At 47.9% G+C, this 20020-nt stretch overlaps 1 protein-coding gene across 2 annotated transcripts in view; it reads right to left on the bottom strand.

Moving 5' to 3' along the window:
• Positions 1 to 8183: 8183 nt before the first annotated feature.
• LOC126518117 (phosphoglucomutase-1-like) overlaps positions 8184 to 20020 on the bottom strand; it is a 68511-nt gene continuing 56674 nt past the window's right edge. For both annotated transcript variants that reach the window (XM_055064383.2, XM_055064384.2), the window contains exons 5-9: positions 18874 to 19152; positions 15573 to 15859; positions 13101 to 13404; positions 10979 to 11113; positions 8184 to 8517 (exon numbers count right to left, since the gene is read on the bottom strand). In XM_055064383.2, the coding sequence (XP_054920358.1) occupies positions 8428 to 8517; positions 10979 to 11113; positions 13101 to 13404; positions 15573 to 15859; positions 18874 to 19152 (1095 nt within the window). In that variant the 3' untranslated portion in view covers positions 8184 to 8427. The remainder of the gene's footprint in view (positions 8518 to 10978; positions 11114 to 13100; positions 13405 to 15572; positions 15860 to 18873; positions 19153 to 20020) is intronic.

Here is a 20020-nt window from a genome sequence, read left to right as displayed (position 1 = left end):
ACCCTTTGGGTGATGAGGTTAACATTTAGTCTTTTTTTCTTTATGCACCGACAAGGTTCTGTTACACATGTACAGTTTTTCCGTGAACATTTTTTTCCCTTATCAATTTGGGTTGTACCTGTTTTTTCACCAACAAACTTCCAGTTGTGAATAGGTGCTCGTGTGTGCTTCTTACTTTCCTTGTATGATTTTGTTCTGTTTTCTTTAACTTCAGTCTTTCCTCAGCGGCAATGCTGATGTCATTGTTATTGATTTCTAGTGCTTTAGGCTAATATGGCCAGTCCTACACAATAGAGAAAGAGTGAAATAAAGAAATGCACAAGATATGCATGCTGGGATGTGAAGTGATTGCTTACGATGGGGCAGGGTGGACACCTTAGGGAATGATGGCTGGAACAATGTAATAATTATTTTCTTTTTCACACTTTCTCATTGGTCTCAGCAGCATTCTGCTTACATTATCATCAGCAGGTCTACCAGTAAATGATAAACAAATTCTGACATTATACCAGCTAATAACTGCCTTGCTCAAGATGGACAACTGAGCTATTTCATGATAGGTGTGTTTGAAAACTTGCATCAATACTGACTGAAGGAAATGCTATTTTGCTTCAGCTACCTAGAAAGAACTAGCATTAGTGGGGTTGATCTCTTGATATGTCTTATGGTAAACGAATGGAGGTGCATTTGCCCATTTAGAATGATAATAGTGGAAATTAATGGGACATTGAAAAGACACTTCAACATTCCGACAGTTGTTACAATTATGAAGGGCATGACAGTTCCCGTAGCATTACTGTTCTGCTTACCATTTAAAGGTTACCAGCTTACTGCTGTGGTTTGGACATTAAACTCTACATTCGACCTCACATTGTGTGTTCTTGTACCTGCCTTGAACCTCATCCTTTCCGTGCATATGAGGTGTGTTGAAAAAGAAACCGAACTTTTGCTATAACAGCTTTGCTGCTTATGGTACAACATCTTAGGTGCTGTCCCCTTCAAAGTAGTCCACTCTACTGGCAACGCACTCTTCCCATCTTTTCTTCCATTTTTGGAAAGCCTCCTGGAATGCATTTTCTGGAATGGCATGCAGGTCTGTTCTCGCATTGTCCTGGATCTCCTCTACGATTTGGAAAGGGTCTAGGTCCGGAGAATATGGTGGGTGGGGCACAAAAGGAGTGTGGTGTTTCGCTAAGTAGCTGCGAACAAGGAGCGACATGTGAGCCAGGGCATTGTCATGATGCAACATTCAAGCCTGATTTTCCCACAATTCAGGCCTCTTACTGCACACAGAATCTCTCAAACATGCTAGGGTTCCCTGGCAAACTTCTTTGTTTACCATCTAACAATGTGGCACAAATTCCTGATGGGCAATGCCTTTGCAGTCAAAAAACACAACCAACATCACCTTCATTTTTGACCGACTCATGCGTGCTTTTTTTGGATGAGGAGAACCTTTGGCCACCCACTGCGGCGACTGCACTTTCGTTTCAACATTGTAGGCATAAGCCCATGTCTCATCGCCTCTTATGATGTTCTTAAGAAAGTTTTCATCGTCATTGGCAGCGGCAAGCATTTCCTGGCTGATTTCAACATGGGTCTGCTTCTGTGCACCAGACAACAAACGTGGCACAAATTTTGCACTGACACTACGCATCCCAAGTTTGTCACTCAAAATTTCATGACATGATCCTATGCTGATACCCACTTCATCAGCGACTTCTCGAACAGTCAAACAACCATTTCCATGAATCACAGTTCGAACTCTCTCGATGTGGTCATCATCTGTGGATGTGGAAGGTTGTCCAGGCTTGGGATCGTTACCGACCAACATTCTTCCCTCTTCAAAACGCTTGAACCAATCATAGCACTGCGTGCGACTCGTATAGTCCTCCCCGTATGCTTGGCTAAGCAACTGAAATGTCTCTGTGAAAGCTTTCCCAAGTTTGTAGCAGAACTTCACACACACACACACTGTTCTTCCAATTCCTTCATTGTCACTTTGGCACCAATCCGAAGAGCAGCTTGTTCATGTGCTCACTTCAGCGGCTGTAGCCCGCCAACTAACGGTCAGAGCGAAATGCGGCAAATGGCAGTTTGTTGTCTAAACCTGCCGCTACATGCGCTCAGTAGCCGCAGCGCACTCCCTCTGCTGATTGGCATGCTATTTCAAAAGTTCGGTTTCTTTTTGAACCCACCTCGTATATATTACTGCACACACACACGAAAACCTTGAGTCATAAGTGAGCACTGTGTCTGTCCCCTTTCCTTTTCCAATCAGTTGACGCTGTTTTCGTTCTAAATACCTTCTAGGAACTAGGCCATCAAGAAACTGTCTTGCAAGTGCCCTATATTATCTGTGTTGTACAGTCCAGTTTGTCAGTCCACCTAAATTTAGCATTGTTTATAAATTCTGCTTAAGTGCTTCAAGATTTTGTGTATTTTATTCTGTACACTTTTACAGGTCAACACCACCACATATTTCATGTAAGTAAAAGTTTCTATGCAGAAAATGCTCGTTTTATTTGAATACCAAGCAGTTTAAGTGATAATGTATGTCCTGACTAGGTAAAGTTAGTGAAAAGTGACCAAACATATTTTTCAAAGATAGGCTATGTATATGTACTACAGGCAATACAAACCTCTATTTGCATGCCGCTGCTATAGGTCCCATGACCAGTGTGACTTGCTTTCTGTAAGCAGTACAGGCTGTACAGAGCTGTCAAGTCAGCTAGTCTTTAGTCTATCTAGCTTGCTTTCCTGGTGCTTTCATGTATACAAACCAGAAGGCCGCCTTCTACAGTATTATGCTTAAGATTATGAACGGTTGTCTGACACTGTGCCTTGCAATGTTCACAGGCATTCTGCTTACCAGGAGACATCATTTGTGTTGGCAACAGTAGGTGAGAGGTAAATAAAAAATAAAGTACACATTAATTTAAAAGCCTTCATCTTCACTACATTGTGCAACATGAGGATGCCTTTCCAAAGGAATGTAGCCAGTGCCATCTGCAAGCACATTGCTCACCAGCTGCAGTGGCTTCATATCGACACAGGTGACACGCAACGACATCATTGTGCTTGAAGTGAGGTGCATGTAAAGCACCACAATCCAATAAAACTGCTCATCTTTTATACATGTACTGCGTTTTTGCTTCCACTTTGAGGTTGACATGACGAGCCTGAATTCCATCAGCCATCCCATACAAAAACTGTCCCAACTTTCATTCAAATGACTCAACCTAACTGTGATAGGCTAGCAGTTTTCTTGCTTGGATATGCTGTTCAGTTTGTGCATGTTATAGTGCAGGCATACCACCAAGTGAGTTAAGCATTGTGAAAATCAAGTACACTACATTGCCTACTTAAGCACATGAACATTTAAGTAACAAAATCTTTTTCTGCTCATGCAGTGACCTACAGCTACAAAGGAAGACACAAAGACAGTGCAGACGTGTAGGTAATATCAAGCTTTGATGCAGACATAGTAAGCTGTGGTGAGGAATGAAGTGTAATCTGTGTTTCCACTTCTGCATGAATTTTGTGGAAGTGCTGGAGGGTCGAGGTTTTATACAGCTACTAATTTATGTACGTGGTCTAATAAACCATTGCAAAGTGAATGTGTGGCATCAGCAACAGATAGCCAGGCACTATCACAAAAAGAAGCAAAATAATGCTGGGGAGTGGTCGAAAGCTGCAGGTCTGGAGGAGAGAGATAAAAGGACAAAACTGCATCGATCAATTGGACATGACTGAAGGCATGCACGGTATGTCGAGCAAGAAGCAGACAGAAGGAGTATTAAGGAAACGCATGAAGGAGAAGTCTGACAGTGTGTGAAGGCAAGAGCATCACATAAAACGAAAAATTTGAAGAAAGTAGCAAATGAATGGGGAGATCAGATGCCAAGGAGCAAGCATTTTCCGCTAGAAATGTTTTTGCTGTTGTGCCTTAGCCGTGGTGCTGTAAATGGAAGGTGGAAGAAACAAGTACAGTACAAGTTGAAAAAGTGTTGTGGCAAGCGTGAGCGGCATTAGATCGGTGCCTCATCAAAATGATTGAATTTGCAGTGCTCATCTGCACTCAACAAAGTGTGGTAACCTGTGCTGCTGGAAGTGTGTGAACTATCTCGAGATTAAATGTACAATCAGCCAGCTCTTCCAGATTCAGAAAAGACTTAAGACCAGAGGTAAATTTCAAAAATTACAAGACGGCAACCTGATTTGATAAATCATATTTTGGATGTTTCCAGTAGAAGCACTTGCACCAATGGAAACAGCTGCATTAAAGGTTGGACTTCAGAAAGTGCATCAACACTACACCAACAATAAATGCAATTCCACTACATGGATGACTTGCCTTGTATGAAAACATTGTTTTCACCTTTTGCTCTCCTGTTCGCCACATAAGCATTGCAGATTAAACGAAGTCTCACTGTTTCGTGCGATGCGTTTGTCACTGGCTGACCACAAATGAATCGCTGTCAATGTCGTGTAATGAGCATTAAAAAATTCTCTTCAGCTCCTACTTTGTGACTGATGAGCCGGCTGTGCTTATATAGGTGCGGATCCACCTCCAGAGGGTCATCACTGAATTGCATTCTTTTTTTTTTTTTTACAGGAGCGTGGACGCCTGCATAAATAATGTTTTTTGACTGACTGCACATATGTTACCAGACTTTTTATCAATGTTTTAAATCACCCACACAGGCGTACGTTATCCTCTTCATTAAGTACAGAGGGTTAAACATCGACAAAATGATGCAGCTCAAATAGCTTGAACGTGTATGCGTTTTCTATCCGCAGTGACAGACAACATGGCTCGAGCGTTGCACAATGCCGTTTGCCTAAAGCCAGCTTCGCTGCAGGTTACCAGTGTCGCGCAAAGAAGCATGCGCATTGTATTGCGGCAAAGTATACCAATAGTGGAAAGCGGCCACTGTGATATACGTGCCCACTTGCCGTCACGTCTCCTGTCGCAGTACAAGCACGGAGACGCCGAACAAGTGTACTGGCAGGCATTCAGAGCTATTTCGCATGCGGTTGTAGCGACCTGAGCCCTTGTTTCGCCCACATAGAGCGCCCCTTATATGAGCTAGACATTGTAACAGCCGGGATTATTAACTAGCCAATATCAGTGTTACTGTACAGCTTTCACAAAGGTCTACTGCTATGAACTTTCATGACGACCATTTTTCTGTAGCATACATTTCTTCCGTATTCATCCGCAGGGGTAGTGTTTTGCCAGTGTGGCTGTACAGCTCTCACAACGAACTACTGCTCAGATTGCATGGCGACGCAAGTTTTAGTACTTACACATACAGAGTACAAGATTTCCATTCCCACGAACCTCCAAGTGTGCTGTATTCTCAGTTACATTAAGAACTAATGCATCGGCACGGCAGTTAATTCATAAACTGTTTCCGTTCCCGCGATTCCCCTAAAGTGTGTGGTATGCTGACCTTGATCAACGACACTAATGAACAATGCATCGGCACGACGTAATGCTTTGCCACTAAAGTTATCCGAGAAGACACCTCACTTCCAAACGTATCCCCTTGCGACTATAAAATTTAGTATGCTACCGTCTCAACAAAATAGCAACAAACTCACCTCGGACGCGGCTTTTTCGCCTTGCCGGCCACGCATCCTGTCGATTCTGTGCTGCAAGCTCGGCTAGGGACAAACGGAGCAAACGGTTTTCTTCCCCATAGTACCTAAACGACGAGAAATTTTGAGCACCTAAAGTCCCCACATTTCTCTCTCGCAACCACTGCTCCTCGCGCGTGCGCAGAAAGAGCGGTGAAATCCAATTTCGATGTGCTCGTGCGGAAAGCTACCCCCGTTGGAGGTGAAATCGTTCCGCCAGGGGAGAAACGAGCGCTGGCGTCTACGATGAAACTTGGCGTGCGGTCGTCCATGTCTAATATCCATACGCTATGCATGCACAGAAGCATTAACAGATCGACAGGCACTCCCTCTGGTTCCGCGCATGGCAGGAAGCGTATCCCGAAGGCACTTCACGGCAAATCCTTTTTAAAGCTGCGTTTTAGAATGTCCCGCATGAACACTACGTCGCGGCAGTCCAGAAAGATACGCTCAATCGTCTCCGGTTTTTTGCATATAAAGCAATTCACAGAGGAAGGTACAAAAAAGCCTTTGCTTTGCAACTACGGTTTCACTGGGAGAGTGCCTGTATGCAGTTGAAAAAAGAAAGATTTAACAGAATCTCTTACCGGCACTCTTTCAACTCTCTTAAGAACATCTCGTTCGGAACCTAAAACAAGTACTGTACGATACAACGGTACAGGCAAGAATACATCAACAAGATCTTTATACAACTTCTTACTAGTAATAGCGGCCAGATATTCACTAGAAAATCTTGCTTTTAGTATTTGGAAAGACGCCACCACTTGACGCAAAAAAGCACTTAAAGGCATTGGCCCCGTATACATGGACGACACTACATAATCAGGCAATGAATCGCGCAGTCGAGCTTGAATCATTGTTCTCAGAAAAGCATCCTTTTGATCACGCATGCTGAATGCACCCTGGCCGCTCACTGGGCTTTCAGCCGATGACAGAGCATGGAGGATGTTGGAACAACTGTAAGGGCACCGCACCACAGCGGTATTACGAGTCAGTGCCGCATAAACACTGAGGTAGACGCGAGCGGATGAAAGAACATGATCGCGCGCTGGAGCACGGTAGAAAATGGCGTAGCTTCGTCCTCTGCGCGCGCGATATGCCCGATGTGGGAACAAGCTGACGAAACGGAAGTGCTTTCGCGCTCAATATGAGCTGGAACACGCGAGCCGTGGCCGCAGCTGCGCTCTCGAGAAAAAAGTGGAGAGGGTTTCGCCATTCCAGAAATGCGCATTAACTGCTTCTCATTAACTGAAATGCGCAAAGCAGACTGCTTTGCGCTGTCTGCTTTCTTCGCGGACGATTATACAGTGGCCCGCATAGCAGCCCGTAAGTAGCGCAGTTTCGCCATGGCGCAATGCTTGCGCATAATTAGACTACTCCCAAAGTTTTGTTTGTTTGTTTATCCGCGATGGAAAGATAGATGCTCGGTGGGCTAGTGTATTACCGCTCCGTGAAGAAAGCAGACGACGGAAAGCAAGGGGTTGCTCAAATGGCGACACCCTCCCCACTGTTTTCTCGAAGCATCGCTGCGGCCACGGCTCGACATCTTTCTTCCTACGGTACACAGTAAAACAAAGAAATGCAGACATTTATTACTTCTATAAACTTTAATTCATATGTTGAAGCAAAGGACAAAAAAATTTGTTGCCTCGAATAATTATTGATGTTACGAGTCACTGTAGGTGACGTCACTGCACCGACATTTACGCAGGCGCACTTGGGCGACTAATGTAGACTCTCCGGCTGGGAGTGCGTTGGCTGCAAGGAGATGGGCGCACGACGTTTGGTTTGAAATGCCAGCTCGTTTCCTGACGCGTAGCGGTGTAATACTTTGCAGACACGATCGTTAGCGCGTATCGCATGCACTGCTCTTGTCAACTCGAAATGGCGAGACCTGGTGACGGGCCCTTTAGCGCGCGCTCCTGTCGTGTTCATCCTCTTCGGACAGCTCACATATGCAAACGGCCGCCGCACTACACACGCATGATATATAAATAAACGCGAAATCGTATCAATTCTTATATCTGGCAAAATTTGTCATCTGGCTGAAAATGGCGTACGTACACAATCATCGTCGCCATTACGAATCTGTGCTTTCGAATTTTCTGGGCGGAACGCTGCCTCCTCTTCGTCTCACTGGCATTGGGAAAGGATGGAACGATGCCTCGCGAGTCTTACACCTGTGGATGTGCGATACTGCACGCAACAATGCCCTCGATGCTTATTTTTGCAGCGCTGCTAGCACATCACTAAAGGGTTTGACAAGCGACCGATCTACGCAGCATACGCTGTTGCTTCGGAATTCATTCGCGCGTATCCCGGATAGAGTGATTCGCGCCGCGGCCGCTGTGGGGCGTCCGTATCGTCAAAAATTGCAAATGCGGAACATCATGCCGACGGCGACAATTCGCCCTAAGTGTGCACATAAATTCTATCTAAATAACAAAACAAAAACTGTAAGCGCATTCACCGCGCTGGCATGTTTTGGGGCATGCGACGACCGGGCGGAACTCACATTGTATGTGCAACGAAATAAGTCCAAATAAGTGGGTTTTATTGCCTCGAGGAGAATCAAATGTTGGCGGAGCAGCGGGCACGGAGGGTACGCTGCTCTGCACGCAGCGTCGTGAGATGCCGTTCGACCCATTCCTTTGTTGGCAGCTTCTGCGCAGTACAGCCTTGGCAACGGGGACTAGTTGCGCCCCGCGCCGGGCGAGCGGGGAGGCGGTGGTGGGGGGGGGGGGGGGGGGGTTTGTGGCGGCGAGCGACGCCGGTCCCAGCTCACGTGATCACGGTCGGCCTGGTGCGGCCGATGAAGTTCTTCATGTCCGAGATGTGGAGGGCGACGGCCACCAGGGGACGCAGCATCTTCTGCGTGGTTTGAAAAATGAAATGAGAAGAACGGAAAAACAATATGCGAGGCGCTCGGCGTTTTGTCGAGCGCCAGCTAGTACATATTGAGGATATGGCGGCCTAAGAACGCGAAATTACTTAGAAGGTGGTGTAACCAAGGTGATTATCTGTGTGTACCACGCAAAAGTACCGCAAACACACACACACACATTGTTGGAATGTCTCAGTGTAGTTGTTACCATAGTTGATAAATACGTGGCCAGTCGGTATGAAGCCTTGGGGTTTAAGACAGTGAAGATTAGCTCTGCAAACATAAGCGAGAGACGTTTGCAGTACTGGTGGCGCGTGGTAGAAAAGAAACACAGCGATAACCAATAAAAATTGGTACATAGCATCAGAATGATGTAACTACGGATTTATTGTAGGCATTAGAAGTAGAATAAAAGCATGCCTACCATCATAAAATTAAGTTGGATATGAAGTTGAATAGTACGTGCTGGATTGTGACCCACACGTTACAGCCCCTTCTCAGAAGGATATTCAGCCATAATTATCTACATTACTCGCAGCTATAGATGCAGCGATTGATGTATGTTGCTTCTAATGCTTGTGAATATCCGTTAAAACGGCTATCCGGTTTAACCGGAGGGAAATGAATCCGGTCTGGAAAACCAGTTATACGGATTTTGAGAAACGGATATTCGGGATATCAGGTTTAAATAACCGGTTAGTCGGATATTCGAACACGAATTGTTGGCGCTTAAAAAAGGAAAGGTGAGGGGGTCAACCAGAGCAGATGTCGGGTTGCGCGAGCGTTTGCAAAAGTAACTACAAATATAAGAATACAAGATAGAAAGAGAGGCAATTTCGAAACAAGTACACGAGAAGAAATATCCGCCTATTCGAATGACCAACCGAATAACCTATCACTCCGGTTATACGGTTTTCAAATCGAACAACCGGTGAATCGAATAACCGGATAACCGGTTCTTTTCCCTGCAAAACCGGTTTGAGGTTGCTGCACTGGCCGTAGCTACGCATTCTCGGCAGACCGTGACACGATTCCGGCACGATGACTCCCTGCCGCGGTGACTCATTGGTTATGGCGCTGTCTTCTGCTACTGAGTACTAAGGTCGCTGGTTCGACTGCCATGTGCGGTAGCCTCGTTCTTATAGGAACGCTTCAGTCGTCACTCCAATTTCCATCGAGTTACGAAGGCTTAGACGGGTCCCGCGAATATAATTCGACCACATTATATATGATCAACAAATCCTTTATGCGAGGAACTTCTGTCCTCGGTGAACACACTTCAGGGCGCCAAACGTACCGAACCCTCAATGCTAATGCGTCACTGTGACCACACGGATTTTAATGGTTTTTTTTTTATATTTAGGCCGCGTTCGCTCAATAAAAGTTCCCGAAACTCGCTATGTTCAATCTTTGGCTCCATTAGAACACAACGGACGGACGGAAAAAGCTTTAATGGGAAAAGAACCTGCGAGGTTGCCAGCCCGGGCTCAGGCCACACGGGCGTTATGTGCGGTGAGGCATAGCCTTTCCACCGCTGCCCGTTGGATAGCCCACAGTTGGTCGTCTAGTTCCGAGCTAGTCAAAGCGCTTAGCCATCACTCCTCGAGAAAGTCACACAATCTGCTCGCGCTAAAGAATTAGCCAGGCCCTAGAAGACGCTGCAAAAATCCATGGCATCACAGCGACATGGTGCGGGAATTTCAAGGCGGCGTCGCCACCTGTCTTTTGTTATTATGTTTTTTTTCTGGCTTACCAAGTGTATTATCGTGGTAAGAGTGCTGTTTTTGACATTGAAGCAGCGTAACTTACCGATACAGAAGAAATCTTCTTTCTCTTTAGTGTCCTTTTAAAGTCAGATCATGGTTTCGGTACATATATGAAATTCCAGAATTTCTTCTGATAGCTTTTTTTTTTACTGAGCAACAGCGGCAGAAGTACGAAAGGAAGACACTTTGAAAGGCATGACGTCACAGTGACGTACCGACGCTGGGCCTTCAGGGCGATATTTAAGAATAACACCATCTTCATTTGCTTTTCTTATAATCAAGCTCTCACCGCCATATTAACTAAAATACAGTTTCGAATGAATATTTCCTCCGTATAAACTGATTAAGCACTTCTCCTAGACCGTGTCTAACTACTCCACGGCCTCTGCGCAAGCTTTACGATAAGTGATGCTGTATAACCGGAGCGTTCGTGACAAAGAACAAACATATCTAAAAAATTACAAAGGACCAAGAGAATTGAGAAGGTTCCGACAGGCACACACATCGTTTGATATGCGAATAGCACGTGCCCCTGGAAACAGACCCTAGACGAATGAACGATGTCCCCCCAAAAAAAGGTTGAGTTGGGACTCCGTGGAATCCGGAATAGCCTCGCATAAAAATAAATGTAGGACAGCCACGGGCGAGCTTGCAATCACAGAGGGGCGGGGAGGACGGTTACCTGCGAGTCCTCCTTGCACTTGAGCGGGTCCGGCTCGTAGCTGTCGATATAGACCCGAATGGTGGCACCCTGGCTGCCCGTTCCGCTCAGGCGGTACACAATGCGGGAACCGTCGGTGAACACGATGCGCAGGCCCTGCGAGGGGGAGCGTTTTTTTGGGGGGATACACCAGAGGACCGCAGTCGTCCATTATTCGGGTGGCACGCGTCCCGATTGCGTCGAGTGTGCAGTCCCCACGACAGGCTCCCCACGACCGGAAGCCATCTACAGATATAGGGGCAGCGGTGATTCGTGAAGACGGCATGTCTAAAAAAAAAACCTGCCCCCATTTCGGCAATATGGAAAGGAAGATGGGCGGGAGCTGTGTGGGCAAGAGCGCCAGAGGAAGCCAAGGCGAATCGGCCCAGAACCGAGCGCGAGGTAGGTTTTAGTACTCCTGGCGCTCGAAGGCAGAGCTACACGCATGGAGGAAGGAAAAGAAAGTGAGGAGGGAGCATAACGCAACGCGATTGAAGACAAACCTTTCGGCCCAACACGTGATTGCACGTCAAATTGCGCGGTGGGGTTTTGGTGTACCCGCTCTGCTGGCAGAGCCACGGCAGGGCAGCCGAGCGAGCGCGCACCGAATAAAAACTACTGGCATAGCTATTGGGAGCCAAACGTCTAGCTCCGTGGTGTCTCTCGACGCAAGAGGTCACGTGTTGGGCCGCCACTGAGCAAAGCGACTGGCTTTACGGAGCTTGCGCTTTTCAAGGCTGGCCGCGTGACGTAATGATCTAACTTTTTCCTTCCTCTATGGCAATACGGCAGGATAACCGAACCAGCGCACGTCGATTAAGAGCTACTGGGAACCAAACATTGTGTGCCAATACGCCGAGTCTCAGAGGTCACGTGTTGGGCCGACAGTGCGAGGGAAAAAATGCTAAAGAAACTCTGAGAATTGTCTTCTAATGCGTAAGTATTCTTCGGCTCGGCTGTTACTTCGCTTTTGCTAACTTGCTTTTCCTAGCTTATGCCTGCCAACCCATCGCTTTTCCGGTGCCAAAGAAACCCGTGTACAGAACGGTGTAGTGATGGCTTGCCAGGAAGCTGCATGATACGATCAAAGCGATCGTATCAACCGAGTCGGGGCGCCGTCACAACCGGTTTCACAACAGTTGGTTTCACAACAGCTGGTCTTTTTTGCTCTTTCTTTATTAAATTTAATTTTCCATTTTTCTGTTTTTGTTACGACCTTGAGGCGGCGACGTCACCAGTGTTTTTTAACGCCACCAATCATTTATTTTTATTATGACAAATCATTATTATTATACTATTATCACATATACCAATCACTTGTAATTCTGACACTCAGCAGCCCCACAGCAGGCTTACATACCCGTAACGCGGGAAAGTAAGCTTTCAAGGCGTCCTGAAGAGATCGATTTTGTCTCTGATCAAGCTGTTTTTTTTTTTTTTTTTCGTCACGATTGTTTCTTATATCGCAAATTACGCATTCTTGTGCAGTTACAAGGCCTTACACTTTTCGTGTGACAAATCGATTTTGCTGGGGTACTCGCCAAAAAATGCTTACGCTTTAAAAGCGCAAGGTATAGCTTGGCGGAGAGTTCGCTTGTCAACTGGCTGGCTGCGTGGCGTAATGCTCCTTCCTAGTGTAGTTCCTTCCTTCATTCCTGGAACGCTGTGTCGCGCCTCAAGAAAGTTGGGTCCGAGACAGCGTTGCAAGGGACGCGACGCGATAGCCCGAATATGGTTCGCCGTAAGAAGATTCTGACCCGATGATGATCCACCGGCACTCCCTTTGAAACAGGGCCGTGAGAAATAGTGACCTAGCCTGCTTAGGCTAAGTAAGTATGCTATTCATGCTTTTCAGTCTAGCATTGTGTCTACGCGTCTCCATTCTGTTCCTTAAAACCCGATGTCGCTGACCGACTAAGAAGTGCGGGAGCGGGCCGTGCTTTAGCAGACGACCACACGACGCGAAGCCCCGCCTCCAAGCCCCTGTGCGCCTGCGCGGCTTAGCTTCGATGCGCGACCACGCCGTTGCGCGCTGGCGCTCCGCGGGCCACGTGGCCACCCTGCCCACGTGATTGCGTTGCGCGTGCGCATGTTGCGCGCCTACCTGCTTGATGGAAGTGGACCCGTCGATCGGGTCGGTGTACGTGAAGTCGTCGGCCTTGGCCACGGTGTAGACGCGGCCGTCGCACAGGAAGCGGCGCCCCTTGAAGGCCGGGTCGTTCATGCGGCCCTCAATGTGCTGCATCAGCTGGTGCGCGGCGCCGGTCTCGCACTCCTCGTAGTCGTAGCGCGTGAAGTAGTTGCGCCCGTAGCGCGCCCAGTGGTCCTCGCAGATTTCCTGGACGCCCTTGCCGCTGTGCGCCAGCACCGACAGCCACGCCAGGGCGGCCCACACGCCGTCCTTCTCCCTGCGCACGACACGGCGCCCCGAAGTTGCTGGAACCGCGAGTGTCCCGCGTAGCCCCCCCCCCCCCGCGAGACCACCAAGGTGAGGCCGCTCGCACTCTGTTCGCAACTTTCACTAACGTTACTAGAGAGATTTAGTTTAGGGGACGCAAGCGGCTTGCGTACGCAAAAACTAGTGGTAGCGGTCTGCGCATGCGCAGTAGCGTCGCCGCTAGTTCTTGCATACGCAAGCCGCTTGCGCCCCCTAAACTAAAACTCTTTACTGCGTATAGGCTCCCTTTAGGGAGCTCCCCGAAGGAGCCTATATACAGTAACTCTAGATTGTCACAGACGGTGGCGGCGCCACGCGGTCGGTTCGCGAACTAGCGAAGCAATGAGCTTGCCTCTGCCGAACTGGCGGCAGCTGCGTTTTTCAGGCACAAAAAGAAGTTCGTTTTGGTGCGATGGCGTCTCGGAGAATAAACACAAACACGGTTAAACACTCACTGGACGCGGCGCCTCTGTCCAGCGTGTCTTTATCCGTCTTCGCTGCGCCAATGCACCGGATTGAACCCGCATCAGCTAGCCCTAGATTCAGTCCTTCTGAACAGAAAGAACTGGGGGCTACTTGCTCATATGAATACCTTTCCAAAGTAGAAGTGTTGTATATAATGGGGGAGGGGGGTGTGATAATGGTTTGCACAGTAAATCCTAGAAAAAAGAAAGGAGCTGTCGAAGATCAAGGGAGGCAGAAAGAAAGTGCACCCGCCTCAGTGAAATGAATTCATCCCGGAAGGTCGGCGTACAAAAGTGCCCGTTGCATTATCCCGAGTATCAGGCGCCCGGCAAGTGCCTTTCCTATGCCCGTATAGCAACATCTATCTCGGCCGTCTTGTGCGTTGTTTTGAGTTCTGTGCGTAGTTCTCGCACTCTAAAGGTGTTTGAAATGTACGCACCACGTTGTGCCTTATACCGCCCGTAATACATGTCACGGAAAAAAAAGCAGGGAATGCAAGCCATAATCTAGTAACGTCGGTGGAAAGCGGCCGCTCTTTAGTCCGACAAACCTTGCCGAAAGCGGAGGGACCCAACGACTATACACCGAGAAGTCCGTGGTCCCCAAGCGTCATCACCGCCGCTATCGTTGCGCGGTGAACGATCATAGGGCTCATGGGCCTCATACACTAGAGTTTTGAACACACCTTGCTGCGGCTTGGGGGCGAGCTAGTGACGAGATTCTCTGGGTCACAGCTCTCCGCATTGAGTTACGCTGTCGCCGGTTTGTAAAGCCAGTCTCGGTTGCTTGTATTTGTGTGTTGAGGCCCATTTCATATTTTATTTTGGTGTTGCTACTGGAAAGGACGCCTGCGTTCGCTGAGAGCAGTGTGCGGATCATCTCGCCGAGATTGCGCCGCCTGTTCTTCGCTTAACCATGTAGCCACGCACAGAAACTCGCAGAATTTAAAAGAATGTCTATAATGGTGAAGAGGCCCACATAATTAAGCGAAAGTTCATAGAGCGATTGAAACTGTTTACAAGTATATGTTGCTTGCTGAGAGGGAAAGCGAAACAGTAAACGCGTTACTGTCAGTCAGTTACAGCACGATGTTAAAGGACTGGACATAAAAAGCGGTGTTTAAACATCTGTTGTCGCATTATGTGTCGCTCTACACAAATGAATCACAAAAAACGCAATCATTGCTGCTGTGCATCGTTCTTTCGCTGTAAGCAAAATTACTAAGCGTCAGCGCTAAGGGTACAGACACTCAATCGTGGTATCTGCCGACGGCCATGTCAGAAAATGTGCTTTTGCGGAACAAGCACCTATGTGGCCTGCAGTCTCGGCGTCAACACATACGGGAAGCTCAGTCCCGGCGCTAAAGCCGGCATCTTAATTATTAATTCTTATATTATTCTGATTAGCTGATCACTTCATCGTTCGGGGGCCACGGTTTTGAGTTGAGGCGCATTACGCGAATAGATACGCGTACAGCAACAGTCAAGCCGTGGTAGCTCGACATCGCGAGACTCGAGCGGTCCATACTCGAAAGCGGCAGCACACTGAAACTGCGTCTAATTGGTGCCTCAGCTCTCCGTTACAATTGTATGCATTGTTAATAGCCGGACGACCACGACACAGAGGACGGCGGCCCGCCCCACTCGAGGAGAAGCGACACGTCCGCCTACGCACCGGACGTGGTCGGAGCCGGTGCCGAAGCTCTCCTCGCCGCAGAGCGACAGGCGTCCGGCGTCCATGAGGGTGCCGAAGAACTTCCACCCGGTGGGCGTCTCGTACATGGGCAGGTCCTTGGCCTTGGCCACCCGGTCCACGGCGCCCGCGGTGGGCATGCTGCGCGCCAGGCCCCGGATGCCCGTCGCCTGGAAGTACGGGATGGCGTGCATGTTGTCCGCTAGCACGGCCAGCGAGTCCGAGGGCGTCACGAAGAAGGCGCCCCCGCCCAGGATCATGTTGCGGTCCTGCAGGTCGCGCCACAGTCATATCCTCCGCTGTTCATGAGTTGGTGGCACGTTACAGGTGGTAGAGACAAACACACACAAAAAAATGAGAACCATTCTACTCTGTGAAGATGGAATGGAAGCGAAAGCTGACGACAGTCGAAACTCTCAAACGAAAAGCAAAATGTTTTCGCTGCCATTCCATCTTCGCAGAGTGGAATGGTTGTCATTTGTTCGCTCAGCAGCGCGGGAACGTTCTTCGTCGGTGGTTGTTTCGCGCCGGCGCCGTTTGCATTCTCGTAGCTGTTCCCTCCGGCGCTCCTCGTACGCATGTTGTTCTTCGGGTGTGCGAACTATACGTGTCCGCCCCATCGATAACGCAGCTGTTTCTAGCGCCGACACCTCTCCTGTTTATATAGTGCGATAACCTTGAGGTCACGCTATTTTTCACGGCGGGCGTTCTAATCTGTTCCGCATTTTGACATCTGCGCCACCGCATTGCACCAGTATGGGTTTGTTAGAAATCGCCAAGTCCGTTTCTGTTGCCGGAAGCCGAAAAAACTACGGAAGGTTAGTCATATACAGCTTTCGCTGTAAAATTCTTGCATCTCGCCGTTGTTGCTTCATTAGATACCTGCAAACTCCATCTACGGCGACGGTGTTGTTTACATGCTCTGCTATTCCGAACAGTTCGAAACGGGCACCAAAGCAGCGCGGTTTTCTGGCCCAGTGTACACGTTGACGAGCGCTCTTTTTGCATCAGGAAAATGTTAGGTATACCGGTCATGTGTGTCAAACTGTGCAGTGACGCACAGGTCATGCCAGGGGCTGATGATGATAGTGTGTGGTGTTTAATGGCGCAAGGGCCACATATGACCAAACACTGACATGACGCGCGACGATGTGTTGTTAATTAATTCTAAATGAAATGAAAAATTGAGTGTTAATGGTAGATGTTACATGGCTGTGAAAAAGGCCTAAAAATCTGTCACTGTAAATGGTGTAAAATTTGTAGCTATTGAAATAATCACAATGATTAGTGTGCGCTATGACGAATAGAATTTCATTAGGAATAGACGATGGAATAACACATATCGGTGACAGTAGTGACAGCGCTCCAAGAAAGGCAAGGGCTGATAGGTACGTGCTACAATTATGCTAACAAAATGATTTTAGGGTGTTTGTTTCGGCTATTTGTTTCGAAAAGCAGTTTAAAACTGTTTTCATGTTAAAAAGCGGTTCAATACTCACAAAAGAATATTGGGTGCAGAGGGATGTGTTCGCGATATGCAGAAGGGAAAAACGTTTTTCTTCGTTGCTTCCATAGTAGCTAGGGCACACTGGAGAAGAACGTGAATAACTGCTAGAGTATTGCCAGACTTGTTTGCTACACGTCGGAGGATTGATTCCAGTCAAGAGGTAAGAGTGAGTACACTAAGTGTGTCCTCACGCCAGGGTCAGTGGCCGGGATCTACACGATGGCCGTGCCACGGAAAGATGGGCGAGCCATCATGGGCCATTCAGCACTTTCATTCTACACTTCTCACCCAATACAGTTCCTCTGGTAGCTCTTTGTTCTCCCAAAACGTGCAGTGCCCTTCTCACTTTCTCTCTCCTATTATCTTTCACGGGTGCGTCGTTAGAACTCGGTTGCAGTCTGTACGGAACATTCTTTGAAAGGTCAACACCTGTCACACAAATATGTGTAGTTTCCAAACCTTAATATATTGGTTCCTTGCTGGACCCTCAACGTCAACGGGCGAGGTGCAGGTAGCTGTAAGACAGCTTACAGTCGCAACTAAATGGAATCAAATATGTATTTGTGGAATCAAAAATGGGCATTGTGGCCTTCTAAAACCACTTCAGTACCTCTACGCGCCTCGAATCACAGTATATTCAATCTATAAGACACCAGAGAGTACGTCGGTCTGCATTACGTAGGGGCAGAAATAAATTGTTTCACTAAAACAAATTCGCGATTGGGCTGAAAGACATTGTTTTCTAAAATATTAATTTCTCCTTAATTCCGAAACGTTATGAACCCGTACGAACTGGTTCGAAGCGTGATATATTTTTGCCCCCGAGGTGAACCTGAACCGAACCGGAAAATATCCAGAAGCATGAACCTTAACCGAACCTGAGAACTTTTCAGTTCGACACTCTAGTCCTTACACAATCGGAAGACTTCCAAGGATACGACCCGAGACCGACGAGCGAAGCTTTCTTGGCGAACGGATTTTTTTTTTTTTTTCGTACAACCTCAAGAAACATTCGTAAAGTAAGCAGCTTCTGCCAAAAGTGCCCGGGCTGCTCGAAACCGTCATGTCGATCGGCTGTGTGGTGAAGCTTCCACGGCGATATCCTGACTCTACAGACATCTGGATGGCGAGCAAGAGAGTTCTGTTTATTCTCCGGGGCACCGGGGCTAATAGCCTGCTTTCAGCTTAGAAGTCGCGCGCAACGTGGAGCTTGTACTTTTGACGACGAATGTATTTGCATACTCTCCGCTATATCCGACCATTTACAAAGATTTCTTTGAACAGTCGATAGAAAGTCTAGAGACCTTCGTGTATAAGTCGATAGACAGTACACGAGCTCATGACCTTACACTTTTCCAACTTTTTCCTAAATAATATATGTGGACCATCTGTAGGCAAATCTAGGTCATAGACTAGGTCATAGACAGTATAAGGACTTATGACCTTGCACTTATGTCGAGTTTTCTCTATAGAATATCTAAAGACCTGGAACCAAGTGAAAAACAACCTAGCGACTTTTGTTTACTCTTTATGCTTTTACAGACAAAATAACAATACAGAAAGGCAAAACAGTCTGCAAAAAGTCTAAAGACTGTCTAAATCGATTCATGGTTAGAAATGTACGCGCCTGTGCCTCCGCGATACCGGCCACTGCTCCACACCCGTTACGGGCTCAGCAGGAGAAACCGTTGTCGAACTCCCCTTTGTAACAGCTTAGACCATTAACGAGGGCGAGAGAAAAATGAAGGAGGAGGAGGAGGCGGCTTATATACCCACCCCGTCTCCGTCGAAGGCGGCGCCCATGTCGAAGGGCCCCGTGCGCATCTCGTCCACCAGCTCCTTGGCGTACGTCAGGTTCGGGTCCGGGTGCTTGCCGCCGAAGTCGGCGAGCGGCTCGCTGTTGCGCACGTTCTCGAGGGGCACGCCCCGCAGCTCGGAGAAGATGCGCCGGCAGTAGGGCCCCGTCACGCCGTGCATGCTGTCGACGAGCACCCGGAACGGGGGCCTCGCCTCGCTGCCCACGATCAGGTTGCGGATGGCGTCGAAGTCGAACACCTGCGCAGCCGCGGAAGAGCGTCTCTTTCGAGGGCCGTTGCCTCTCAGAGCATTCGTAGTCGAAAAGAAGAAAAAAAAAACGAAGTATTTTGTTCGCGAGGATTGTTGGCCTCTCCAACTGATTGGCTGATCGATTGCTTGAGTGATCTACCGATTTCTGTAAGTAGGTGGAACGGCAGGTCGGTCAATAAGCAGGCGGGTGGGTAGGTAGGTAGACTGGTTGGATGACTAGTCGTCCAGTCTCATTTCGTTACCTTAAACATCAAGTGCAACGAAACTTTGGTCTGCGCAAAAGCCTAGCCTTAGGATGGTGTACACATAGCGCGGCCTACGTGCAGAATATTGCTTTTGAAATACGCGTGCACGCTTCAACTAAAGCACGAAAAGATTTACATTTTTTTTAATACTGAAACTTAAGAAAGAAACGACGCCATTACCACTTGCCGGCAGTGACGCATAATCCAGAACACGCAGCTCTTGGTCATGACCTCCGAGAGAAGGCGGCGCCCGTGGCGCGCTCAAAAAAAAAAAAAAAAAAAAAAGGAAGAAAGAAATCTCGGAGGCGACGTGCGAGGATTTGCGTCATATCCGCTAACCGCCAGATGTGTGCGTTGTCTGCAGCTAACAAGAAAATTAGGTAATTAACAGACCTGCAGCTTCGGTCAAGACTGCTTCAATAGTATGTATTACTCATTTATAACAAATCTAGCCAAAATAAAATTTCGCTGTAGTTGGCCTTTATACATCCCCTCGGTGGTGGTCGGGCGGCTAGAATTCTAGCCACCCTAGTGGTGACACTGCAAAAGCGGTGGGTAACGTCAATGCACTGCCAATATATTTAATGCAACATAAACACATCAATGCGTAA

The sequence above is a fragment of the Dermacentor andersoni genome, unplaced genomic scaffold (assembly GCF_023375885.2).
Source record: "Dermacentor andersoni unplaced genomic scaffold, qqDerAnde1_hic_scaffold ctg00000033.1, whole genome shotgun sequence".
In the NCBI taxonomy this organism is placed as follows: Eukaryota; Metazoa; Arthropoda; class Arachnida; order Ixodida; family Ixodidae; genus Dermacentor; species Dermacentor andersoni.
This window is presented reverse-complemented; position numbering and strand designations above follow the sequence as displayed.